This window comes from Saimiri boliviensis, chromosome 12 (genome assembly GCF_048565385.1).
Source record: "Saimiri boliviensis isolate mSaiBol1 chromosome 12, mSaiBol1.pri, whole genome shotgun sequence".
Classification (NCBI taxonomy): domain Eukaryota; kingdom Metazoa; phylum Chordata; class Mammalia; order Primates; family Cebidae; genus Saimiri; species Saimiri boliviensis.
The window spans coordinates 8,945,235-8,972,304 of record NC_133460.1 but is presented as its reverse complement, the minus strand read 5'-3'; the positions used below and the strand labels follow the sequence as shown (position 1 = coordinate 8,972,304).

The 27,070-nt window shown below is 48.0% G+C and overlaps 1 protein-coding gene across 6 annotated transcripts in view; it reads left to right on the top strand.

Moving 5' to 3' along the window:
- The first annotated feature begins 2,381 nt into the window (after positions 1-2,381).
- Positions 2,382-27,070, top strand: part of FLYWCH2 (FLYWCH family member 2) — a 32,544-nt gene continuing 7,855 nt past the window's right edge. For 2 of the 6 annotated variants that reach the window (XM_010339094.3, XM_010339093.3), the window contains exons 1-3: positions 2,383-2,576; positions 24,087-24,187; positions 24,934-25,359. In XM_010339094.3, the coding sequence (XP_010337396.1) occupies positions 25,032-25,359 (328 nt within the window). In that variant the 5' untranslated portion in view covers positions 2,383-2,576; positions 24,087-24,187; positions 24,934-25,031. Of the gene's footprint in view, positions 2,577-13,472; positions 13,532-14,568; positions 17,645-19,708; positions 20,906-24,086; positions 24,188-24,933; positions 25,360-27,070 lie in introns of those variants that run through there. The other 4 variants (XM_074381718.1, XM_074381715.1, XM_074381719.1 and 1 more) reach the window with 4 other exon arrangements.

Here is a 27,070-nt window from a genome sequence, read left to right as displayed (position 1 = left end):
ATTTGTCACCATTCATTTTACAACTTCCCAATACTTTAAGACTTTTCTAGTGAGTTTGGTGGCAATGAGAATGAATGTCCTATTTTTATATAATAAAACATGTCAAAATTCATAAGATGTGCATTACTCAATGAACCAATTATTTTCTAAAAAACAAATCCATGGTGTTACGAAACCACATGTGGGTACAAGATCCTTCCAAAGTGCTAAAAGACCAATGTATTATTATTATTACTATTATTTTGAGACAGGGTCTTTCTTTGTTGACTCATTGCAGCCTTGGATTCTTGGGCTTAAGGGATCCTCCCACCTCAATCTCCTGAGTAGCTGGGACTACAGGCATGCACCCGTGCACCCAGATAATTTTTAAATTTTTGTAGAGATAGGTTTCTGCCATGTTGTCCAGGCTGGTCTTGAACTCAAACAATCCATCCTCCTCAGCCTCCCAAAGTACTGGGATTACAGGCATGAGTCACCTAGCCCTGCTAACCAACGGATTTTAACGTAATCGAATGCAAAAATTGTACCGATGCTATTTCAGATTCCACACTGCAACTAACCTTTAAGAAATACCACTTGGGGCCAGGGGTGGTGGCTCACGCCTGTAATCCTAATACTTTGGGAGGCTGAGGTGGGCAGATCACGAGGTCAGGAGATCAAGATCATCCTGGCCAACATGGTGAAACCCATCTCTACTAAAAATATAAAAATTAGCTGGGCGTGGTGGCACATGCCTGTAATCCCAGCTATTTAGGAGGCTGAGGCAGGAGAATTGCTTCACCCAGGGAGTAAGAGGTTGCAGTGAGCTGAGATCACGCCACTGAACTCCAGCCTGGGAGACAGAGCGAGACTGTTTCAAAAAAAAAAAAAAAAAAAAAAAAAAACAACCCACCACTTGGCCAGGCGCGGTTGCTCACACGCCAGCACTTTGGAAGGCCGAGGCGGGCGCGGATCACGAGGGCAGGAGTTCGAGAAAAAAACTCTGTCTCAAAAAACAAAAACAAAAACAAAACAAAAAACCCCACAAGCAATCAGAAAAACCCCTACCACCTGAGGTTTGATGTAGTATCAAAGAAGAATAGCCACAATTATCTGAAAAGGCTATTAAAATATTCCTCCCTTTTCTATGCATTTACCTGTGGGGGCCAGACTTGGCCTCCTGAAGGCAAGCAAACTTTTAAATCTGCACTCGAGCCAGACGCGGTGGCTCAAGCCTGTAATCTCAGCACTTTGGGAGGCCGAGGCGGGTGGATCACGAGGTCAAGAGATCGAGACCATCCTGCTCAACATGGTGAAAACCCCGTCTCTACTAAAAAGACAAAAAATTAGCTGGGCATGGTGGCGCGTGCCTGTAATCCGAGCTACTCAAGAGGCTGAGGCAGGAGAATTGCCTGAACCCAGGAGGCGGAGGTTGCGGTGAGCCGAGATCGCGCCATTGCACTCCAGCCTGGGTAACAAGAGCGAAACTCCGTCTCAAAAAAAAAAAAAAAAAAAAAAAAAAAATCTGCACTCGAGACCAGCTACATACTTTGTTTGGGGGCAGGGTCGAGGAAGCGCGTGCAGCGCAGCTGGCACTCCGACGGGAGAAGGCGGAGGGTGCGGAGGCTCCAGAGTACCTCCACCTGGATCCTGGAGCCCTGGGGCGGGGGCACCTCCAGCGGCTGTTTCGGGGGGGGGCACGGAGCAGCGCTTGGTGGGGGCCAAGGGGCGGGCAGAGGGGGTTGACGCCGCGGGGCTGGAAGAGCCACGGTGAGCCCAGGGTGCTGTGCTGGGGCCGCTCTGGCAGCTGCATCATGTGTCCCAATAAAGCAGCGCCCCGAAGCTCCCTGTGCCTGGAGCCAGCCCGGTCCCACGGCACTGCGTGGTTGGAGGATGAGTGTATCCGGAGCACTATTGGCCGGGTGAAGGCGGATGGGGAGCAAAGAGGGCGGGGCCTGTGGGCCAAGGCTGGACCAATAACGAGAGATAAATGATTGAGTAGGCGCTGAACTACTGAGCGAGGGCGGGACTAATGGGCGAGGGCTGCACCAATGGCGCGGATGAGTCTGTTGCGTCTTCAAGGATGCACAGCTGAACACAAGGCGGCGGCTTCCATGAGCCTTAAGACCTTCCCTCCGCACGCTCAGTATCCCGACGGGGGCGAACAAAACCTTTAAACAAATGCTCCAGTTTCCCCCGTAGGGAGCCAGAGTCAAATCCTTGAGGCAGACCGGGGTATCACTGAAGCTCACCTCACCGCTGCTGGGAGAACCTCGACCAGGACCAACCCAGACCGAAGATCCTCCGAGGCTCCGTCCCCGGATGGCGACACCCAATCCCTGGTGTTCCCGCCCACTTATGGAATCCTGGCCCCGCCTCCGCCCTCCGATTGGCCAGACTCCCTGCTCTACGCCGCTGGGGCAAAACCCGGAGGAGCTGCCCCAGCCAGGAGAGCGGCCCCCGCAGCCTTGCTGCGCATGCTCACGCCGTGACCCCGGCTTGAGGTGACGGCGCGAGCTGAGGCGGGGGCCCTCGGCACAGAGGCTGAGGGACCCGTCGTGGCGCTGTCGCTGGAGAGGGAGGGCCCGCTGCCGTCGGTGAGGACGGGCCCCAGCGGGCGGGGAGGGTCCCACGTCCCCGGCGTGGACACGTCCCTGGCCCGGCTCTCCCGGGGGTCCCGAGGGCTGCGGGTGCTGAAGAGGGGTCCGCGTCCTGGCGCTCAGGCCGCCTCCTGTGGTGTCTTCCGCGATTTCCTCCCTGATCCTCGCCCCTCCCTGCTTCTCCTGGCCAAAGCCCCAACGCCACCCCACCTAGGAGCCCGGCACTCGCCCGCCGGCCCCGGGCGGCGTCCGCCCCACCCGGTGCTGCCTTCCCGATGTCCCCTACCCACATCGGCCCTGTCCCATGGTTGCAGCTCGGGGCGGGGGGGAGGGGCGGCCCTGCAGGGACGGCAACGAGTTGGAGCTGTGAGATATTGGGGCGAGGGAGACAGTCGGAGCCTCAGATTGTGGGAGTATTCATGGGAGAGGAGAGAGCCAGGGAGCTGGAGCCATTTGGGTGCAGCACAGGCCGCGTTTGATGGCAATTGCATTGGGTAAGGGAGGAGTAGAAGAAAGATTCTGAGCCTTGGTGATGAGGGGAAGGAGCTGCCGTGACTGCAGTTCCCATTGTGGGGAAGCTGAGCGCTTCACACCGTAGTGGCGCAGTTCATGGCCTTCTTGGGGCAGGGGTCACTGCCGGTGTTTTAAATCTACATGTAAGGATGTGTACTGCACACTAAAATGTCCCCTCATCCTGTCGGGGGGTCAATCGCAGCCCCCCTTGGACTGCATGGAACAGTGATTATTGGGGAGCAGCTGTCCATATGGCCTGGGAACTTTGGCAATGACTTCACCTTTTTCTATCAGCTATTGACAACCCCTGCTAAATTCACCACTATTTCCATTACGCAGATGAAACCTGCCGGGGAGGGCAAGGGAATTGTCCTCGTGGCTAAGGATGCTGGTGCCGGTGCCGGTGGACACTGATGATGCTTCCCTCCCGTGCATATGAAGATGATTCTGTGGGTCCACTGTGAGGCACCAGGCAGGGTTCCTGGCTTTCAGAACCTCATCACTAGGTTTTTGTATCAGTTTCCTGTTGCTGTCCTGACAAATATGGTGGTTAAAAACGACACAAATTTATCTTCCAGATCTAGAAATCAGAAGTCTGACATGGGTCTCACTGAGTTAAAATCAAAGTGTGGTCAGAGTTGCATTCCTTGCTCAGGGTTCTGGGAGAGAATCGATTTACTTGCCTTTCCCAGCTTCTAAAGGCCACGTGCATTCTTTGGCCTGTGACCCCTTCCTCCATCTGCAAAGCTGACAGCATCTTACCTCTTGGACCTGCCTCCATTCTTACATCTCTCCTTCACCCTTATCTGTTCCCTCTTCATTTTTAAAAGTGATCTTAAAAATATAATCACTTTTGCCGGGTGCCGTGGCTCAAGCCTGTAATCCCAGCACTTTGGGAGGCCGAGGCGGGCGGATCACAAGGTCAAGAGATCGAGACCATCCTGGTCAACATGGTGAAACCCCGTCTCTATTAAAAATACAAAAAATTAGCTGGGCATGGTGGCGCGTGCCTGTAATCCCAGCTACTCAGGAGGCTGAGGCAGGAGAATTATCTGAACCCAGGAGGCGGAGGTTGCGGTGAGCCGAGATCGCACCATTGCACTCCAGCCTGGGTAACAAGAGCCACACTCCGTCTAAAAAAAAAAAAAAAAAAAAAAAAAAAAGGGCCGGGCGCGGTGGCTCAAGCCTGTAATCCCAGCACTTTGGGAGGCCAAGGCGGGTGGATCACGAGGTCAAGAGATCGAGACCATCCCGGTCAACATAGTGAAACCCCGTCTCTACTAAAAATACAAAAAATTAGCTGGGCATGGTGGCGCGTGCCTGTAATCCCAGCTACTCAGGAGGCTGAGGCAGGAGAATTGCCTGAACCCAGGAGGCGGAGGTTGCGGTGAGCCGAGATCGTGCCATTGCACTCCAGCCTGGGTAACAAGAGCGAAACTCTGTCTCAAAGAAAAAAAAAAAAAAAAAAAAAAAAAAAAAAAAAATATATATATATATATATATGTATGAAATCACTTTTAAGGACCCCAGTGTTTACATTGGACCCACCAGGATAATCTGATGAACAACTTTAATTCTTGTGCAACCTTAGTTCCCCTTTACCGAATAAGTTAACATACTCACAGGTTCCAGGAATCAGGATCTGGACATCTTTGGGAGGCTGTTAGCCTGTTTCCCACAGACCTGCTGGTGCAGGAGACTCCCGCCAGTTCCTGACATGCTGCCAACATCATGACAGCTGGTTAGGATGAATGTTGACTGGGGACCCAAAGTAATATCCAGTCACCAGCCAGGTGCAGTGGCTCATGCCTGTAATTGCAGCACCTTGGGAGGCCGAGGCAGGCAGATCGCCTGAGCTCAGGGTTTCGAGACTAGCCTGGCCAACATGGTGAAACCCCATCTCTACTAAAAATATAAGAATTATGGCCGGGTGCGGTGGCTCAAGCCTGTAATCCCAGCACTTTGGGAGGCCGAGGCGGGTGGATCACGAGGTCAAGAGATCAAGACCGTCCTGGTCAACATGGTGAAACCCCGTCTCTACTAAAAAATACAAAAAATTAGCTGGGCATGGTGGTGCGTGCCTGTAATCCCAGCTACTCAGGAGGCTGAGGCAGGAGAATTGCCTGAACAACCCAGGAGGCAGAGGTTGCGGTGAGCCGAGATTGCGCCATTGCACTCCAGCCTGGGTAACAAGAGTGAAACTCCGTCTCAAAAAAAAAAAAAAAAAAAAAAAGAATTAGCGAGGCATGTTGGCCAGCGCCTGTAGTCCAGGCTACTTGGGGGATTGAGGCAGGAAGATCTCTTGAACTCAGGAGGTTGAGGCTGCAGTGAGTCGAGATCATGCACTCTGGCCTGGTTGACAAAGTGAGACCATGTTTCAAAAAAAAATTTTTTTTAATTTTTTAATTAAAAAAATATATCCAACCACCAGATTACAGAGTTGGGGGAACATATAATACGAGTATAGTAAGGTAACTGTTAAGACTTTTAATCTTTTCCATTCATTTCTACTTCACTTTTTACTTTTTGAGATTTCCCTCTTATTGCCCAGTCTAGAGTGCAATGGTATGATCTCCGCTCACTGCAACTTCCATGTCCTGGGTTCAAGCAGTTCTCCTACCTCAGCCTCTCGAGTAGCCAGGACTACAGGCCCATGCCACTACACTGGCTCATTTTTGTATTTTTAGTAGAGATGGGGTTTCACCATATTGGCCAGGCTGGTCTGGAACTCCTGACCTCAGGCAATCTGCCTGCCTCAGCCTTCCAAAGTGCTGGGATTACAGGCTTGAGCCACTTTGTGCCCAGCTTCTACTTCACTTTTTAAAAGTTGGTTTATCCAGTGAACACTGATTAAGTGGAAAAATAACTGCCTCTGGGCTGGGTGAGGTGGCTCACACCTGTAATCCCAGCACTTCAGGAGGCTGAGGTGGGCGGATCATCTGAGGTCAGGAATTTGAGACCAGTCTCACCAACACAGAGAAACCCTGTCTGTACGAAAAATCCAAAATTAGCCAGGCATGGTGGTACGTGCCTGTAACCCCAGCTACTTGGGAGGCTAAGGCAAGAGAATCACTTGAACCCAGGAGGTGGAGGTTGTGGTGAGCCGAGATTACACCATTGCACTCTAGACTGGGCAATAAGAGCGAAACTCTGCCTCAAAAACAACAACAAAAGCCTCTAAAACCTTTACTCTTGGAACGTAAATTGCTAAAAGTTTAGGGAAGAAGCAGAAGAGAGACTGATCCAGCCTGGAACTACCTAAGACACGTCCATCCCTGTTCCTGGAGTGGCTGATGAAGAATTCACCCTGTAAACTAGAAATCACAGACTCCCTGGTTAGAGCACATAGCATCTATCAGTGTTCCCAGAGCATCAGAATCAACTGGGGCTACTGGTTAGAAGTGTAGACTCTTGGGTCTCTCTCCAGATCCTCTGAGTCAGAAGTCTAGGGTGGAGTGGCCCAGGACTGTGCATTTTTAAAAGAACTCCAGGTGATTCTTAGGGATAGTGAAGTTGGAGAAACACTGTTTATAGACTCAATTTACCTTTTTCTGCATATTTGACAACTTTATTGAGATAATTCACATACTATGCAATTTATCCATTTAAGGTCTGCAATTCATTGGCTTTAGAGTGACCATAAAGTTGTGCAATCCTCACAAAAGATCATTTTAGAACATTTTCATCACCCCAGAAAGCTCATAGCCACTAGCGGTCACTCCTCGTTCTCCCCTTCCCCACACCAACTCCAAGACAACCACAATTCTACGTTCTGTCTCCATAGATTTTCCTACTCTGTAGATTCTATAGACTCTAAGTAATTTGATGTAAATGGAATCATATAATACTTGGTCTTTTGGGTCTGGTGTCTTTTTTTTTTTTTTTTTTTTGAGACGGAGTTGTGCTCTTGTTACCTAGGCTGGAGTGCAATGGTGCGGTCTCGGCTCACCGCAACCTCCGCCTCCTGGGTTCAGGCGATTCTCCTGCCTCAGCCTCCTGAGTAGCTGGGATTACAGGCACGCGCCACCATGCCCAGCTAATTTTTTTGTATTTTTAGTAGAGACGGGGTTTCACCGTGTTGACCAGGATGGTCTCGATCTCTTGACCTCGTGATCCACCCGCCTTGGCCTTCCAAAGTGCTGGGATTACAGGCGTGAGCCACCGCGCCCGGCTGGGTCTGGTGTCTTAACGGAGTATTATTTCTTCAAGGTTCATTCAAGTTGTAGCATTTTTTTTTTACTGCCAAATAATCCATTTTATACATACACCACATTGTATTTATCCATTCATCCATTCATCCATTGATGGACATTTTGGCTGTTTCCACTTTTGGCTTTCATGAACGATGCAGCTATGAACATTCATGTACATTTTTGTGTGGACATGGTAGTTTTCATTTCTTGTGGGTATATACTTAGTAGTAGAATTGCTGGGTCATAGGGTAACTCTGCATTTAACCTTTTGAGAACTGCCAGGCTGGTTTCCAAAAATGACTGTAACATTTTACGTTCCCTTCAGCAGTGTATGAGGTTTCCAGTTTCTCCTCATCCTTACCAACACCTGCTGTTGTCTGTTTTTTTATCATGTCCTTCCTAGTAGTGTGAAGTGGTATCTCATTGTGTTTTTTTTTTTGCATTTCCCTGATGACTAATGTTGTTGAGCACCTTCTCATGTATTAATCTTTTGTATATTTTCTTTAGAGAAAGGCCTCTTTGGAGCCTTTGCCCATTTTTATTATTATTATTTTTGAGATGGAGTCTCACTTTGTGCCCAGGCTACAGTGCAGTGCAGTGTAGTACAGTGGCACGATCTTGGCTCATTGAAACCTCTGCCTCCCGGATTCAAGCGATTCTCATGCCTCAGCCTCCCTAGTAGCTGGGATTATAGGTATGTGCCACCATGCCCAGCTAATTTTTGTATTTTTAGTAGAGATAGGGTTTTACCATGTTGGCCAGGCTGATCTCAAACTCCTGACCTCAGGTGATCCTCCCGCCTCAGCCCCACTAAGTGCTGGGATTACAGGCATGAGCCCCACGCCCTGCTTCTTTATTATTTTTTTCTTTTGAGATGGAGTTTCGCTCTTGTTACCCAGAATGGAGTGCAATGGCACAATCTTGGCTAACTTGCAACCTCTGCCTCCCAAGTTCAAGCGATTCTCCTGCCTCAGCCTCCCAAGTAGCTGGGATTACGGGCATGCACCACCATGCCCACCCTAATTTTGTATTATTAGTAGAGACCAGGTTTCTCCGTGTTGGTCATGCTGGTCTCGAACTCTCAACCTCAGGTGATACGGCCACCTCAGCCTTTCAAAGTGCTGGGATTACAGGCTTGAGCCACCACATCCAGCCCAGGGAGTTTCACTCTTCTTGCCCAGGCTGGAGTGCAATGGCACAATCCTAGCTCACTACAACCTCCACATCCCGGGTTCAAGTGTTTCTCCTGCCTCAGCCTCCTGAGTAGCTGGGATTACAGGCATACACCACCACGCCCAGCTAATTTTGTATTTTTTTTAAATTTATTTTGTATTTTTAGTAGAGACAGGGTTTCTCCATGTTGGTCAGGCTGGTCTCGAACTCTCAACCTTAGGTGATACGCCCACCTCAGCTTTTCAAAGTGCTGGGATTACAGGTGTGACCCACCATACCCAGCCCAGGGAGTTTCACTCTTCTTGCCCAGGCTGGAGTGCAATGGTTCCATCTCAGCTCACTACAACCTCTGCCTCCTGGGTTCAAGCAATTCTCCTGCCTCAGCTTCCTGTGTAGCTGGGATTATAGGCATGCACCACCATGCCTGGCTAATTTTTTTTTTTTTAATTTGTATTTTTAGTAGAGACAGGGTTTTTCCTTGTTGGTCAGGCTGGTCTTGAACTCTCAACCTCAGGTGATACACCCACCTCAGCCTTTCAAAGTGCTGGGATTACAGGCATGAGCCACCACGTCTGACCCGGGGAATTTCACTTTTCTTGCCCAGACTCGACTGCAATGGCTCGATCTCAGCTTACTGCAACCTCCGCCTCCCGAGTTCAAGCAGTTCTTCTGCCTCAGCCTCCTGTGTAGCTGGGATTACAGGCATGCACCACCATGCCTGGCTAATTTTGTACTTTTTAAAAAAAAAATTTGTATTTTTAGTAGAGACAGGGTTTCTCCATGTTGGTCAGGCTGGTCTCGAACTACCAACTTCAGGTGATCTGCCTGCCTTGGCCTCCCAAAGTGCTGGGATTACAGGCGTGAGCCACTACACCTGGTCACCCATTTTTAAATTGTTTGTTTGTTTGCTTATTACTGAGTTGTAAGAGCTCTTCGTAAATTCTGGATACAAGTTCCTTATCAGATACATGATTTGCAAACATTTTCTCCCATTCTTTGGGTTATCTTTTAACTTTCAAAATTTTTATGGCTAAAACGCAAAACTTTTGAACTTTGTTGAGTCCAGTTTCTTTCTTCATTTGTTGTTTGTGCCTTTTGTTATATTGAAGAAAGCTTTGCCTAATCCAAGGTTATGAGGATTTAGTTTTTCTTTTTTTAAAAAAGTTTTATTACTGTAGCTCTTGTAATAAACTATAATTTTGTTGGCATAGTCTCCTTTCACTGCAACCTCTACCCCACAGGCTCAAGCAATCCTTCCACCCCAGCTTCCTGAGCAATTGGGACCACAGGTGCATACCACCATGCCTGGAAATTTTTTTTTTTTTTTTTGGTTGATATTTTTAGTAGAGATGAGGTCTCACCATTGTTGCCCAGGCTAGACTCGAACTCCTGAGCTCAAGTGATCTTCCCACCTCATCCTCCCAAAGTGCTAGGATTGTAGGCATGAGCCATCATGCCCAGCCATGTAATTTATTTGGAGTTAATTTTTGTATATGCTGTGAGGAAGTCATACAACTTCATTCTTTTGTATTGGATATTCAGTGTTCCTAGCATTTAATGTTTGTTTTTATTTTTATTTTGAGACAGGGTCTTGCTTGTTACCTAGTCTGGAGTCCAGTGGCACGGTCACAGCTCACTGCAGCCTTGACCTCCCAGCCTCAAGCAATCCTCCCACCTCAGCTTCCCAAGTTGCTGGAACTACATACATGTCCTACCATGCCTGGCTAATTTTTTTTTTTTTTTTTTGAATATAAGATGGGGTTTCACCATGATGGCCAGGTTGGTCTTGGACTCCTGACCTCATGTGATCCACCCACCTCGGACTCCCAGAGTGCTAGGATTACAGGCATGAGTCACCGCGCCCTACCTGATTTTTATTATTTTTTGTAGAGAGAGGATCTCACTATGTTGCCTAGGCTGGCCTGGAACTCCTGGGCTCAAGTGATCCCCCTACATCAGCCTCCCAAAGTACTGGGATTACAAGCATGAGCCACCACACCTGGCCCAACATTTGTTGATAAGACTATTTTCCCTCCACAAAATTGTTTTGTCACCTTTGTTGAACATCAGTTCACCATATATGTAAGAGTGTATTTCTGGACTCTCAGTTCTATTCTGCTGGTCTCTCTCTTTATGCCAGTACCACAGCATATTGATTACTATAGCTTTGTGATAATAAATTTTGAAATAGAGAAGTGTCAGTCCTTCAACATTTTCCTTTTTGAAGATTGTTTTTGCTATTCTGGTTTCCTTGAATTTTCATATGAATTTTAGGACCAGCTTGTCAGTTTCTCAAAAAAAAAAAAAAAATTCCAGCTGGAATTAAGAATCTATAGATCAATGCCAGAGGTATTGTCATCTTAACAATATCAAGTCTTCCAGTCCATAAACATGGGATGTCTTTCCATTTGTTTAGGGCTTCTTTAATTTCTTCCAACAATGTCATGATCTTCTTGGGGAACCTGAAGCCCAGTGGGTGTTCCAGTCCTGTGGGCCGACCAGCTCTACCAGCTAAGCCTTTTATCCTGGAAGAAGTCCAGGGTTGCTCCTTTTTGGCTACCTTGTCTTTGAAATGGAGAGTAGGAAGACATCTTCATAACTTTTGCTTCTCTGAGATTGTATGGAGTTGTATTTCTCTACTGCTCCAGGAGTTAGAGCAAATACCATGTTTTTTAAGATCAGTAGTAACTTTAAGTTAAAAAGTCATTGAAGCAAATGTACTATTTTACTACTTAGGAGGTGTGCACAGGACTAATTGTAGAAAAGAAATATCGTTTGGAAAATAAGGTATTAAACACTATGATTACCTGAAATTTGATATTTAGAAAAGTATCACTTGGTTTTTTCCAGAACACATGAAAATTATTCATAAAATACAGTTCCCACCAGGCAACCTTTTTCAGGGCCATTTTGCTCAAACTTTGGTGTTTCTGTGTGTGTGTGTGTATGTGTGTATATAAGTCATTTTTCAATCTGTCCTAACCTTTTAAGCAAAAAGCACTTCAAAAGACTAGGTTAAAAAAAAAAAAGAAACAAAACTGAAAAAGCAAAGGTGCTAACGCTTGGTTTTCTGTGATAAAATAGTTAATGTGTTGGGTCATGTTAATGCATGACCTCTAAAAAAAGTTTTATTTTGGAATGACTTAAACTTTACTTTATTGCCTCTGGAAAGTCCCAGAGGCAATACAGAGTCCCCATAGATCCTCTCCACCCCTAGCTTCTCCTCATGTTAACACCTCACATAATAAATTATTGTTGGTATAAAACTACAGAGCAGCTGTGGTGGCTCACACCTGTAATCCAGCACTTTGGGAGGCCGAGGAGGGCAAATCACTTGAGGTCAGGAGTTCGAGACCAGCCTGGCCAATATGAAACCCTGTCTCTACTACAGATAAGAAAATTAGCCACACGTGGTGGTGTGTGCCTGTAGTCCCAGCAACTTGGGAAGCTGAGGTAGGAGGATCACTTGAGCCCATGAGTTTGAGGTTACAGTGAGCCATGATTGTGTCATTGTACTCCAAGCAACATACCAAGACTCTATCTCTCAAAGAAAAAAGAAAACTAACCTATATAGATCTTATTTGGATTTCATCAGTATTTTCACTAATACCTTTTTCTGTTCCAGGATCTAATCTGGGATCTAATCCCGCATTCATTTTGTGTGTGTGTGTGTGTGTTTGTTTTGTTTTGATATGTAGTCTCACTCTTGCCCAGGCTAGAGTGTAGTGAGATTGGAGTGCAGTGAGATCTTGGCTCACTGCAACCTCTGCCTTCCAGGTTCAAGCAATTCTCCTGTGTTAGCCTCCTTAGTAGCTGGGATTGCAGGTATGTACCACCATGACCAGCTAATTTTTTTTTTTTTTAAGACGGATTCTTGCTTTGTCACCCAGGCTGGAGTGTAGTGGCATGATCTTGTCTCGCTGAGCCTCTGCCTCCCAGGTTCAAGTGATTGTCCTGCCTCAGACTCCCAACTAGCTAGGACTACAGGCACATGTCACCACGCCCAGCTAATTTTTTTGTATTTTTAGCAGAGATGGGGTTTCACCGTGTTAGCCAGGATGGCCTTGATCTCCTGATCTCATGATCTGCTCACCTCAGCCTCCCAAAGTGGTAGGATTACAGGTGTGAGCCACAGCGCTGGGCCAAATTTTTATGTTTTTAGTCGATACGGAGTTTTGCCATGTTAGCTAGGCCAATCTTAAACTCTTGACCTTAAGTGATCCAACCACCTCAACCTCCCAAAATGCTGGAATTACAGACGTGAGCCACCATGCCCAGCCCAAATTCTCATCTTTGGAAATGAGGCACTGGCTGGGCACAGTGACTCATGCCTATAAATCCCAGCACTTTGGGAGGCCAAGGTGAGTGGATCACGAGGTCAAGAGTTCGAGACCAGCCTGGCCAACATAGCAAAACCCTGTCTCTACTAAAAGTTCAAAAATTAGCTGGGTGTGGTGGCAGGCCCCTATAATCCCAGCTACTTGGGAGGCTGAGGCAGGAGAATTGCTTGAACCCGGGAGGTGGAGGTTGCGGTGAGCCAAGATCGCGCCATTGCACTCCAGCCTGGGTAACAAGAGCGAAACTCTGTCTCAAAAAAAAAAGTAAATGAGGCACTAAGCCCAGCCAACAGTCAAGGGAGGGGACTTAAGCTTTACTTGCTGGAGGGAGAAGTGTCTGCCATACTGTTCAGAATTCCTCTTCAGGAATATTTGTCCCTTCAATATAATAATATTCAGTTATTTATATCAACTTGGACTCATGGATATTTATTTTATTATCTGAGTTATAATCCCTACCACTTGCTTCAAAGGCAGGACCTCAGCTCTGAAGAGCAGTTGTCTTTGTAAACGGCATTTCTGACTTTAAGCATCTGCTGCCCAAGGCTATTGGCTCTGGACTAGGCCTCCGTCTCCCCAGGGACAGAGCGGGGTGATGGGGACACTGGGAAGGGAGGTTGTTGGGGGGCAGTAGTGGAGGTTAAGGTTGACATAATAGGATTTTTTTCCTGACTCAGGTCCCAGTTCAAGGACCAAGGACATGGCTCTGGGCAGGTTACTTCTGGACCAGGTGCAGGTAGGAGGACCAGAGTGGCAGGGTTTTTCTCCTCTCTTTCATTTTATATTTATTTATTTATTTATTTATTTTTATTTATTTTTTTTTTCTTGAGACGGAGTTTCGCTCTTGTTACCCAGGCTGGAGTGCAATGGCGCGATCTCGGCTCACCGCAACCTCCGCCTCCTGGGTTCAGGCAATTCTCCTGCCTCAGCCTCCTGAGTAGCTGGGATTACAGGCATGTGCCACCATGCCCAGCTAATTTTTTGTATTTTTAGTAGAGACGGGGTTTCACCATGTTGACCAGGATGGTCTCAATCTCTCGACCTCGTGATCCACCCGCCTCGGCCTCCCAAAGTGCTGGGATTACAAGCTTGAGCCACCGCGCCCGGCCAAAACTTTTTTTTTTTTTTTTCAGGCAATTCTCCTGCCTCAGCCTCCTGAGTAGCTGGGATTACAGGCACGCGCCACCATGCCCAGCTAATTTTTTGTATTTTTAGTAGAGACGGGGTTTCACCATGTCCCTTCCACCTGTGAGGACTTGGGGTGGTGTCTTTACATGAGCCACACCCCTTTCCACCTGTGAGAACTTGGGGTGGTGTCTTTACATGAGCCACCACGCCCAGCCTCTTTCTCTTCTTCACACACATACACACACACCCCTTTCCACCCATGAGGACTCAGGGTGGTGTCTTCACTCTGCCAATTTCTGTTGTGTCTATAAATCTAAAACCAGGATTTTAATGTACTTAATTTATTCATTTATCCCAGTTGTTTATATTAATCTTATTTTCTTGTATGACATTATGTCACATAGGAATATGGACAGTTTTACTCTGAATAATGGACTAATATAAAAAATTACTGGCCGAGTGCAGTGGCTCACACCTGTAATCCCAGCACTTTGGGAGGCTGAGGTGGGCAGATCACCTGAGGTCAGGAGTTCAAGACCAGCCTGACCAACATGGAGAAACCCCATCTGTACTAAAAATACAAAAATTAGCTGGGTGTGGTGGTGTATGCCTGTAATCCCAGCTACTCGGGAGGCTGAGGCAGGAGAATCACTTGAACCAGGGAGGTGGAGGTTGCGATGAGCCAAGATTGTGCCACTGCACTCCAGCCTGGGCAATAAGAGCGAAACTCCATCTAAAAAAAAAAAAAAAAATTACCTTGTGCCAGGTGTAGCGGCAGCTCATGTCTATAATCCCAGTGTTTTGGGAGGCTGAGGCAGGAGGACTGCTTGAGGCCAGGAGTTTGAAACCAGCCTGGGCAACATAGCAAGACCTCGTCTCTTAAAAAAAAAAAAAAAAAATTTTAGCCAGGTGTAGTGGTACATAACAGTGGTCCTAGCTACTTGAGAGGCTGAGGTGGAAAAATTGCTTGAGCCCTGGAAGTTGAGGCTGAACTGAGTGCCTGGAGGAGAGAGGGAGAAAGAAAGGAAACCTTGTAAACATCTTTTTTTAAAATATTAAATATGTTCCCACTGTAAAATTAGCTTATGCAAAAAAAATTGAGTTCATGCATATTAAAATTTTGAGAAAATAATAGAAAATTTGTGAAAAATGAAATCTCTCAGTCACACCACTGTTAACATTTGATAATGTATTTCCTGGTTGACCTTAGGGCATTTTAATATGAATTTTTGAAAACAGCTTCTTTTACATTAAGAACCGGTCAAATAAAGTCAGTAAATACACAGCCAATATGATCTCAGTGGAGAGCACACAGAAGGAGACAGACGGGCTGAGTGAGGGGGGACAACCAAGACCAACGTTCTGTTTTAGTCATTTTTGGAAAAATGCATAGCTGTTTAGCCTAGAAAAGACTGTTTTTGCTAAATTTGTTCAAATGACTTTCTAACTTAATTCTTTTTTTGTAAACCAAATATAAACATTTCAAGGTCTTACATCTTTTTTTACTTCATTTTTTTCTTGCTTTGGAAAAAAGATGGTAAGCATTTTATTTTCTTGAAAAGTGGTTCATTTAAAGTAACAACACCTCCATCTTATGCCCAACTACAATTATTGTAGCTTAAGAATTTTTCTTTCTTTCTTTCTTTCTTTTTTGAGACAGAGTCTCACTTGGTCACCAGGCTGGAGTGCAGTGGCAACGTTCTTGGCTCACTACAACCTCCGCCTCCTGGGTTCAAGCAATTCTCCTGCCTCAGCCTCCCGAGTAGCTGGGACTACAGGTGTGCACCACTATGCCTGGCTAATTTTTGTTTTTTCAGTAGAGATGGGGTTTTGCCTTCTTGGCCAAGCTGGTCTGGAACTCCTGACCTCAGGTGATCCACTCAGCTTGGCCTCCCAAAGTGCTGGGATTACAGGCATGAGCCACCGTGCCCAGCCTGTAGCTTGAGATTTAAATTGTGTTTTCTGCACCTACTGGTGTGGATTAATCGTGTGTTGGAAGTTATTAAAGGTCTTTAAGGTTTCTAAGGTTTCTAAACTGGCGGTACCTCTCCTAAAAGCGGAAAGAAAACAGGAAATACAATTATTTGAAAGCTTTACTCATAGCTATGAGAAATGTGTACATAAGAAACAGTCATATAGAAATAAAAGCAGTTTGTCAAGGGATGGTTGGGATCCTGCAGATTTGCTATTATTGTTTATTCTTTTTTTTTTTCTGAATATAATTGCCATCAGTCTACTCTTTTTTTTTTTTTTTTTTTGTAAGAAAGAAAGAGAAAGAGGGGGAGAGAGAACAAGAGTCTTTCTCTATTGCCCAGGCTGGAATGCAATCTAAAAATAGGTATTAAGAACCTCTTTTATGCCGATAATTGTGCTTAACAGCGGAGACAGGAAAGAATAAGGGAAGAAAATAACAAACAGCCAACCAACATTTCATTTAAGTCTGTGAAGTGCTATGCAAATGCTGAAGAGTGATTTACTTCCATTTATGTGGTCACTTTCAAAATAGGTGTAATGTGATACTGAGAAAAATGTATGTTCTGTGGACCTGGAGTGAAGAATTCTATAAATATTCACTGAGTTTACTTGTTCCAGGTCTGAGTTCAAATCATAGATGTCCCTGTTTATTTTCTATCTCGTTGATTCATCGAATATTAACAACGTAGTGTCAAAGTCTCCTGCTATTATTATGCGGGAGTCCAAGTCTCTTTATAAGTCATTAAGAACTTGTCTTATGTATTTGGGTGTTCCTATATTGGGTGCATATATATTTATGATCATTGACTCCTGTTGTTACATTGATCCTTTTACCATTATGTAATATGTAATGTCCTTGTTTGTTTCTTTTAGTCTTTGTCACTATTAAAGTCTATTTTGTCAGAGACAAAAGTTACAACTCCTGTTTCCTTTCTTTCTTTCTTTCTTTCTTTTTTTTTTTTGCTCTCCATTTGATTGGCAAGTCTTCCACCAACCCTTTGTTTTGAGTCTCTGGGCGTCCTTGCTTATGAGATGGATCTGGATATAGCGAACTGATGGGTTTTGACTTTTCATTCAATTTGCCTGTCTGTGTCTCTAATTGGGGCATTTAATCCGTTTAAATTTAGGATTAACATTGATATTTGTGAGTTTAATATTGTCGTTGAATGCTAGCTGGCTATTTTGCCCATTAGTTGATATAGATTCTTCATCATAGAGATACTCTTTACCTTTTGGTAAGTTTTTGGGATGACTGACACTGGTTGTTCCTTTCTCTGTGTAGTGCTTCGTTCAGAAGCTCTTGTAAAGCAGGCCTGGTGATGATGAAATCTCTGCTTGCTTGTTCGCAAAAAATTTTATTTTTTCTTCATTTATGAAGTTTAATTTGGCTGGATATGAGATTATGGGTTGAAAATTCTTTTCTTTGAGGATACTGAATATCGACCCCCACTCTCTTCTAGTTTGCATGGTTTCAGCTGAGAGATCTGCTGTGAGTCTGATAGGCTTCCCTTTATGGGTACCTGACCTTTTTCTCTAGCTGCCCTTAGAATTTTCTCCTTTATTTCAACCCCGGTGACTCTAACGATTATGTGTCTTGGAGTTGCTCTATTTGAGGAATATCTTTGTGGTGTTTTCTGTATTACCTGAAGTTGAGTATTTTCCTGCCTTACTAGGTTAGGAAAGTTTTCCTGAATAATATCCTGAAGAATATTTTCCAGCTTGGATTCATTCTCGTCATGACATTCAGGTACACCTATCAAACGCAAATTAGGCCTTTTCACATAGTCCCATATTTCTTGGAGACTTTGCTCATTCCTTTTTACTCTTTCTTCTCTAATCTTGTCTTGTTTCATTTCATTAAGTTGGTCTTCGACCTCTGATATCCTTTCTTCTGCTTGATCATTTCGACTGTTAAAACCTGTGCATACTTCGCGGAGTTCTCGTATTGTATTCTTCAGTTCCATTAATTCACTTCTGTTCCTCTCTAGATTGTCTATTCTCGTTAGGATTTTATCCAACCTTTTTTCAAGGTTCTCAGTTTCTTTACATTGGGCTAGAGCAGGCGTCCCCAAACTATGGCCTGCGGGCCGCATGCGGCCCCCTGAGGCCATTTATCCAGCCCCCTGCCGCACTTCAGGAAGGGGCACCTCTTTCATTGGTGGTCAGTGAGAGGAGCACAGTATGTGGCGGCCCTTCAACGGTCTGAGGGACAGTGAACTGGCCCCTGTGTAAAAAAGTTTGGGGACGTCTGGGCTAGAACATGCTCTTTTTTTTTTTTTTTTTTTTTTTTTTGAGACGGAGTTTCGCTCTTGTTACCCAGGCTGGAGTGCAATGGTACGATCTCGGCTCACCGCAACCTCCGCCTCCTGGGTTCAGGCAATTCTCCTGCCTCAGCCTCCCGAGTAGCTGGGATTACAGGCACGTACCACCATGCCCAGCTAATTTTTTTGTATTTTTAGTAGAGACGGGGTTTCACTATGTTGACCAGGATGGTCTTGATCTCTTGACCTCGTGATCCACCCGCCTCGGCCTCCCAAAGTGCTGGGATTACAGGCTTGAGCCACCACGCCCGGCCCGTTCTCTGCACTTGCATTGGGAGCTACAATCCTGAGCTGCTAGTAAACAGCCATCTTGGATCTCTCTCTTTTATTGTTTATTTTATATTATTTTCTTTCAGTTACATAATTCAAAAATTTAAAATAACCTTAATGCTCCATTTAAAATAACTTTGCCCTAGCAATATACAGGAGCTATGTATTGTTCAAGACTATGTTTTCAAACCCATAACCTTTGGGTGAAAGTAACTTTTACAAGAATTTGGAGTTTTTTTGGTCTTGTTTTGTTTTGTTTTTGAGACAAGTCTTGCTCCATCACCCAGTCTGGAGTGCAGTGGTGGGATCATACCTCACTGTAGCCTTGAACTCCTGGGCTCAAGCTGTCCTTCTGCCTCTCAGGCTCCTGAGTGACTGAGACTACAGGCATGGACCACTATGGCCGGCTAATTTTAAAAAAAAAAAATTGTAGAGACAGGGCCTCCGTAGGTTGCCCAAGCTGGTTTCAAACTCGTGGGCTCAAGCAATCCTCTCACCTAAGCCTCCCAAAATGCTGAGATTACAGGTGTTTGACACCACACCCAGGCTGCAAGACTTATAAAATTGGGGGTTTTAAAAATTATTATTTGGATGGTGATCCTAAAGAATACATCAAGATAATCATATTCTGGATCCTCTGGGGCTTTCATACCTGTGCGGACATTTGTGCTGCGATCCTGCTGGCCCCTCCCAAAGCAGATGCTCCCTGCACTGCACCTGTGTACAGCCCTGGGTGTTCCTGCCCTCCAGGAGCATGCTTGAGGTATAGGTGTATGTGGGTGCCTGAGTCAAGATTTAGAGACCTACGGGCTATAAAGCTGTAATTCACCACTCTTTCTGTGTTCTAAGCTGTTAAGGGCTGAGTTGGGTCCACCAAAATTTATATATTATAGTCCTAGTCCCCAGGGTCTCAGAATACGATGTCGTTTGAATACTGGATCTTTTTTTTTTTTTTTTTTTTTGAGACTGAGTTTCGCTCTTGTTACCCAGGCTGGGGTGCAATGGCGCGATCTCGGCTCACCACAACCTCCGCCTCCTGGGTTCAGGCCATTCTCCTGCCTCAGCCTCCCGAGTAGCTGGGATTACAGGCATGCACCACCATGCCCAGGTAATTTTTTGTATTTTTAGTAGAGACGGGGTTTCACCACTTTGACCAGGATGGTCTCGATCTCTTGACCTCATGATCCACCCACCTCGGCCTCCTAAAGTGCTGGGATTACAGGCGTGAGCCACCGCGCCCGGCCTGAATACTGGATCTTTAAAAGGGTGCTAAGGGGCTGGATGTGGTGGTTAATTCCTCTAATTCCAGCACTTTAGAGGCCAAAGTAGGAGGATTGCTTGAAGCCAGGAGTTTGAGACCGGCCTGGGCAACATAGTGAGACCTGTCTCTTAAAAAAATATATATATATTTTTTTAATTAGCTGGGCATGATGATGTGCACCTGTAGTCCCAGCTACTTAAGAGGCTGAGGCAGGAGGATCACTTGAACCTGGGAGATCAAGGCAACAGTGAGCTATGATGATGGCACTGCACTCCAGGCTGGACAACAGAGCAGTATCCTGTCTCAGATAAATAACCAGCACTTTGGGAGGCCCAGGCAGGAGGATTGCTTGAACCCAGTAGTTTGGGACAAGCCTAAGCAATATAGCGAGACCTCATCTCTATAAAAATAAAGAAAGAAAAGAAAAATAAAAGAGTGTTAAGGTAAAACGAAGTTATATGGGTAAGCCCTAATCCAATATGATTGGTGGGGTGGTTTTTTTTTGTTTTTGTGAGACAGTCTTACTCTGTCACCCAGGATGAAGTGCAGTAGCGTGATTTCGGCTCACTGTAGCCTCCACCTCCTGGGTTCAAGCAGTTCTCATTCCTCAGGCTCCTGAGTAGCTGGGACTATAGGCATGTGCCATCACCCCTGGCTAATTTTTGCGTTTTTGATAGAGATGGGATTTCATCATGTTGGCCAGGTTGATCCTGAACTCCTGACCCCATATGGTCTAACCACAGGCATAAGTCACCATGCCCAGCCTCTAAGGGCCTTTATTGAAGGAAGCCACTTGTTACTGGAGCTCAGAGGACAGACAGCAGAGCAGAGGCAGGTGGAGGCAGGAGCAAGAAGCTTCCAGACCTGCACCAGGCCGCTCAGAAGTAGCCCTGCTGTACTGTGTGTCAGTTAGACCTCTGTGGACCTGTGTAGGTATCATGTCATTTACAGTTGCTCTTTTTGTTCTGAGTTTTGGGTAGTCATTTACAGTTTTTTGGAGCCAGCCAGTAAGACACACAGAAACTCAAAAGTACGTTTTCAATTTTGTCACCCAGCACAGAAGGCTTCTGCAACCCTAATGAGCAAGTAGTCAGTTATGCAGCATACAAATCCAATGCCGATGTCATCCACCTAGAGACAGCGTCAGATCTTGCAGGTGAGGCCCCAAACCATGGAGACCTCCCTCCGTTCAGATGCTAATTGCAGGGCCCAGGTTGTTTTGCTCACTCTTCTGACCCACCAGCTACGATCTCAGATTCTTATGACCAGTTCCTTGGATTAAATTATTTGCTAGAGCGGCTCAAAGAACTCAAACAATGCCAGGCGTGGTGGCTCACGCCTGTAATCCAGCACTTTGGGAGGCTGAAGCAGGTGGATCACTTGAGGTTAGGAGTTCAAGACCAGCCTGACCAACTTTGTGAATCCCCATCTCTACTAAAAATACAAAAATTAGCTGGACATGGTGGTACATACCTGTAATCACAGCTACTTGGGAGGCTGAGGCAGGGGAATTGCTTGTACCCAGAAGGTGGAGGTTGCAGTGAGCCAAGATCACACCACTACACTTCAGCCTGGGAGACAGAGCGAGACTCTGTCTCAAAAAAAAAGAAACAAAAACAAAAGCTTATTTACATGTACTATTTGATTATAAGGGACGCAGATGAAAATTTAAATGCAGCAGCACGTGCGAGAGGGACTCAGTTTCCATTTCCACCCGACTCCCAACCCCCCCCCCCACCCCTCCAGGGACTCCATGTGTTCCTGGAAGCTCTTGGAACCCTCTCCTTTTGGGTTTTTATGGAGGTTTCATTATGTAGGCATGATTGATTAAACCACAGGCCACTGGTGATCAACTTAACCTTCAGCCCCTCTCCCCTTCCTGGAGGTTGGAGGTGGGGCTGAAAGTCCCAACCCTTTAACCCTACCTTGGTCTTTCTGGTGACCAGCCCCACTGAAGCACCTCGGGGGCTACTTGCCATCAGTCAGTGCCTGAGCATACAGAAAGACATCACTTTGGAGATTCCAGGAATTTTAGGAATTATATACTGGGAGGGCCAAAGACCAAATATATATTTCACAATATGAAAGAGCCCAATTTACATATTTCAGGATTCCCTTCTTGTTACAGCTTAAGATTTTTTTATTTTCCTGACTTTTTTCTTTGGGCAGTAGTTTAGGCTGTCTTGTTCCTTTACTCTGCGGTTTTAATTTGAGATGGAGCTGCTGTCACTTTGGGGCTCTTTCCTACAGCTCAGAATTGGCCAGACCACAGAGCTGGGACTATGGAATGGCAAGGAGGTGCCTCAGGTGCCAAATATTAGGTTGGTGCAAAATTAATTGCGGTTTTGTCATTGCAGTGGCAAAACCACAATTACTTTTTTTTTTTTTTTTTTTTGAGACGGAGTTTCGCTCTTGTTACCTAGGCTGGAGTGCAATGGCGCGATCTCGGCTCACCACAACCTCCGCCTCCTGGGTTCAGGCAATTTTCCTGCCTCAGCCTCCTGAGTAGCTGGGATTACAGGCAGGCGCCACTATGCCCAGCTAATTTTTTTTTTTTTTTTTTTTTTGAGACAGAGTTTCGCTCTTGTTACCCAGGCTGGAGTGCAATGGCGCGATCTCGGCTCACCGCAACCTCCGCCTCCTGGGTTCAAGCAATTCTCCTGCCTCAGCCTCCTGAGTAGCTGGGATTACAGGCACGTGCCACCATGCCCAGCTAATTTTTTTTTTTTGTATCTTTAGTAGAGACGGGGTTTCACCATGTTGACCAGGATGGTCTCGATCTCTTGACCTCGTGATCCACCCGCCTCGGCCTCCCAAAGTGCTGGGATTACAGGCTTAAGCCACCGCGCTCGGCCTCAATTACTTCTGTACTAACATAAGGACGTACGCAATCTGGGGGTCAGCGTCAGTGTGGAGTTCTCGGGGAAGTGCTGCCGGCCTGGAGGAGGCTGGTGAGTCTGGGTCCCTGCCAGCCTCGTGGGGACCGACCGCTGTATCTTGCAGGAATTTGCACGCTGGGTGTGCAAGAAGCCGTATCATTTTTGTAGTCTGGGGGCCCTGCGGTGGCAGAATCGACACAATGGGAGGCGCTAGAGGACCCGGGGTGGACTCGGACGCGGGGTCAGGGAACCTGGCATTTATTCATGCCGGACCACCAGTTCATGCTGCCGAGCATGGGAGCCCAGGGGAGAGCTGCAGCCAGAGGGATGTGCACCGGAGCCAATCGGCACGTGAAGTGGGGCGTTATTTGGTTGGGCCTCCGGTAACCCTTTTCCACCTCAGAGTGGCTGGCGGGGTCTTTGCCACCGCAAGTTCCCAGGTCCCCGGCATACCCACATCGCCCCGTGAGGCAGATGAGCAGAGCTGGAAGGGCCGCACAGGAATAACGGGGGTTGGCTAGTCAGGAAATGGGCGGATAACGTGATCCCTGCAGTACTCTGCAGGCGTGTGACTCGCTGCCTGGAACATTTCTTCTAGTACCCACCCCTCCAGAAGGTAGCCCTGGGGTGGGCTTCAAACTCCTTTTATTTAGTGGTCAGGGGACTGCAGAGGGGAGCACACAGGACAAGGCCCCCAACCCCCTATCCCAGCCCTGCATCTTCACGCCCCTCTCATGGACAATAGGGTCTTAGAAAGTGGCAGGGAGGGCCGGGCGCGATGGCTCTCGCTTGTACTCCCAGCACTTGAGGAGGCCGAGGTGGGCAGATCATGAGGTCAGGAGTTCGAGACCAGCCTGACCAACATGGTGAAACCCCATCTCTATTAAAAATACAAAATTAGCCAGGCATGGTGGCAGGCACCTATAATCCCAGCTACTTGGGAGGCCGAGGCAGGAGAATGGCTTGAATCTGGGAGGCAGAGGTTGCGGTGAGCTGAGATCATGCCATTGCACTCTTGCATTCTAGCCTGGGCAACAAGAGCGAAACTCTGTCTCAAAAAAAAAAAAAAGAAGAAGAAGAAGAAGAAAAAAGAAAACGCCAGGGTGCTGGGCATGGACCCCTCAGGCCAGACAAATTGGGAGGGGTCCAAGGAAGCCATAAGAACCTCAAGCCCAGGTTGGGGGATGGACCCTGTGGGAAAAGTGGGCATCTCTGGGCGTTGTCCTGCCTGGATCCTGGACAGGGGTCCAGGTGGTTGCCCAGGCTGCAGTCTTGTGTCTAGGCTAACGCTGTAGGCTGGGAAAGACCCCGTCATCCACCCACCACCCAGTCATCCCCCACAAGACAGAAAGGCCAACCCACATTGGTGTTGTAACACCCCAGGACCGAGTCTCCAGGCCAGCCAGAGCCTGGTACTTGACCCTACAGGGTTATAACCCATCCTTTCTGCTTCTCCAGGCCAAAAGCCAAGGAGCCCTCAGTGACCGTGGGATCCACGACACCTCCACTTCACTGTCCCTACACAGCCAGGGCAGCATCAGCACCAGCTCAGACACAAGGTTGGTGTGAAAACCAGCGGGTTGGTGAGCCTGTGGGCCTGCAGATGGGGATGCAGCTGGATCTGGTTGTCCCACCTGCTAGGACCAGCTACAGTGCTGTGGTCTGCAAAGGGCTGGCAGGTGCTTGGCCTATGCTCCCTGTGATGACACAAACTGAACTCATGTCCCCAAAGTGCTTAGCTCTGATGCTTGGTGCCCAGGGACACTAGTGTCTATTAACATGGATGAAGTACACCAGATGCTGTGTGGCCATGGACTTTTGGTCCACCCCAGCTCTGCTGCTCCATGGATGTGTGGATCACACTGACATACCTCAATGTCCTGAACTGTGACTGGGTCCATAAGAACAGCATGCTGTCATAACAGGGATGGGATGGGGGACTGGAAACAGAATACACAGGGTAGAAACATTTTGTCCGTGCTCAGCACGTGGGAAGGCCCATCAGTAGTGGCTCAGCTCTTAGGCATTAGTCACTCTGATGGCCCCTTGTGAGGGGTGTTTATTACACACATTTTCCAGATGGGGAAATGGGGTTGGAGCAGGGTGATGTACCCAAGGCTGCCAGGAGAGGAACTAGCGAAGAAGAAGGACCAGCCAGGGTCCCTATTTCCATTAGGCCCCACGCCAGCCTTGGCCCCAGTGAGCCGTGAGGCAACCCCATCTGCCCCACCTCCTTCCCAGCTCTGTATCTAGAGCCCTGGCCCAAGGGCTTCCTCCACTGACGGGATTTTGCTTCCTTCCTCAGGACGTAACCACCAGACTCCAGCTTCCTGGCCTGGGAGTAGGAGAAATCCACCTGCTGGGGGCTGAGCACAGATTGAAGGACAGGCCCTGGGTCCCGGGATGCCCCTGCCCGAGTCCAACGAGCAGGAGGGTGAGAGTGTGAAGGCTGGCCAGGAGCCATCTCCCAAGCCAGGCACAGACGTCGTCCCTGCAGCAGCAGCCCCAAGGAAGCCCAGAAAGTTCTCCAAACTGGTCCTGCTCACAGCCTCCAAAGACAGTGCCAAGGTGGAGGGGGCCAAGCGCAAGGGCGTGCACTGTGTCATGTCCCTGGGGGTGCCGGGCCCCGCCACTCTTGCCAAGGCCCTCCTCCAGACCCACCCTGAGGCCCAGAGGGCCATCGAGGCACCCCCACAGGAGCCTGAGCAGAAACGAAGCAGGCAGGACCCAGGTGAGGCTCCACAACGCCCCCGCCAGGACAGCTCAGCACCTCCCAGGGTGGCCCGTATAGCCGCGCAGGCTCCCTCAGGCCCTTCTCCCTGTCCTTTGGGTTCCTTGTTCCCTGGCTTTGACTGTGTGTGGGGAGCAGTAGCACAGGGGTTAGGACACAGGCCTGGGCATCCTCCGACTTCCAACCCTGCCTCTGAGCAGCCTGGTCTCTCTGCGTCTGTTCCCCACTTTAGAATGCGCTGCCCACTGGCTTCTTCACGAGGGTGCCTCTGAGGCTGCTGTGGGGCCCACAGGTGGTTGCTGTCAGCTTCAAGGTCTTGGCTCACAGCTGCTCTATGAGCGTCTCCAAGGCCAGGGGTTTGATGGGTCACCTTTCCATATGTTCTAGATAGCTCCTTTTGTCTCACTCACTGTTCGTTCAGTCACTTAGTAACATCCACTGAATAGCAACTCTGTGCAGGCTGGGCTCTGGAGACTTGAGGCACGCAGGATGAGACCCCAAGCAGACCAAGGCTGTAACCTCAGCCTAGCTCCCCGGGACTGCCGCTACCCTACTTGCCTCTTCTACCCAAGCAGTCACCCCCCGCAAGCTGTATCTCCAGGGAGATATAGCTTGGGGCTCACCGAGATATAGATCAGTCCTGTGGGGGAGTAGGGCTGGTGGTGTAGCCTTAGCTGCTGCGGGCTGGCTGGAGGTGACGGGGCAGGATCATTCCCTCTGCTTTACTGTGGGAGTGATGGGATGGATGGACTGAGTGTCTTTACACCCCACTCCCACTCCCTGGGGCCCTTGGCTCTGCCCCTGCTATGTACTAGACCTTTCTCTCAGCTAGACTTGGGGGATACAGCCAGGTGGGGCATGGTAGCAGAGACAGGGTGAGAACAGGGCTGCCCCTTTCCCTGCACCCAGCTCTCCCTGGGGTGGCCCAGGTCCTGTGCTGCTGTCCCCTGTAGATGGACAGGCCTCCTACTGGCCCCACAGCAGGTCCTCAGGACCAGAGGTCTGCCTCTGGGCTCTGCTAGAGCAGGGAGCGGTGGGGTCAGGAATCTGGGTAGCAGAGGAAATGGGCTGGGTGCACCTTTTGAGTTGGAAGTTCCAGAGAGATGGGGCAGGGGGCTGTGCATTGGGTGGGAAGATGAGCTGGGGTTTCTTCCTGACTGGGAGTGGGCTCTGCCATTCCCTGAGAGGAAAAGCAGCCATAGCAGTTGGCCTTGGATTGTGACCTCTGAACAGGTGGCCCCTGGGGTCAGGGAGGGCACTCAGCCTAGCAGCCCATTATAAGAAAAGGGGCCCCTAGGGTTCCTTCAGTTTGCTGGCGGTGCAGGGACCCTGCCTCACTGATGGAAATTGAGGGGTTAGTGGCCTGAGGTCAGAGGGTCACGGTCCCAAAGCTCCCCTGGGGCTGAGACCCCAGAATGCCTGAGAGAGTAGTGTCGGCAGCCACAAGCCTGGAGCTCTCAGGGAACCTAATGGACCCCTTGGCCTCCATCCCCCTACTGGAGTCTCAGGCCTGGTGCAAGCAGTGCTCAGGGACTCAGAGGGACCCTGTCCTCCCAGAGCTGGTGAGAGTGCTTGGCTCTCACTGTGAAGCCCCTACCACCCAGTCCTGCTCTGAGAGCCTCTGCATGTCCCCCTGGCTTCTCCTGCCAAACTGGTGCAGAGGGTGCAGTCCTCTTGGCCTGTGGGAGGCAGGGCTCAGAGGAGTGAAGTC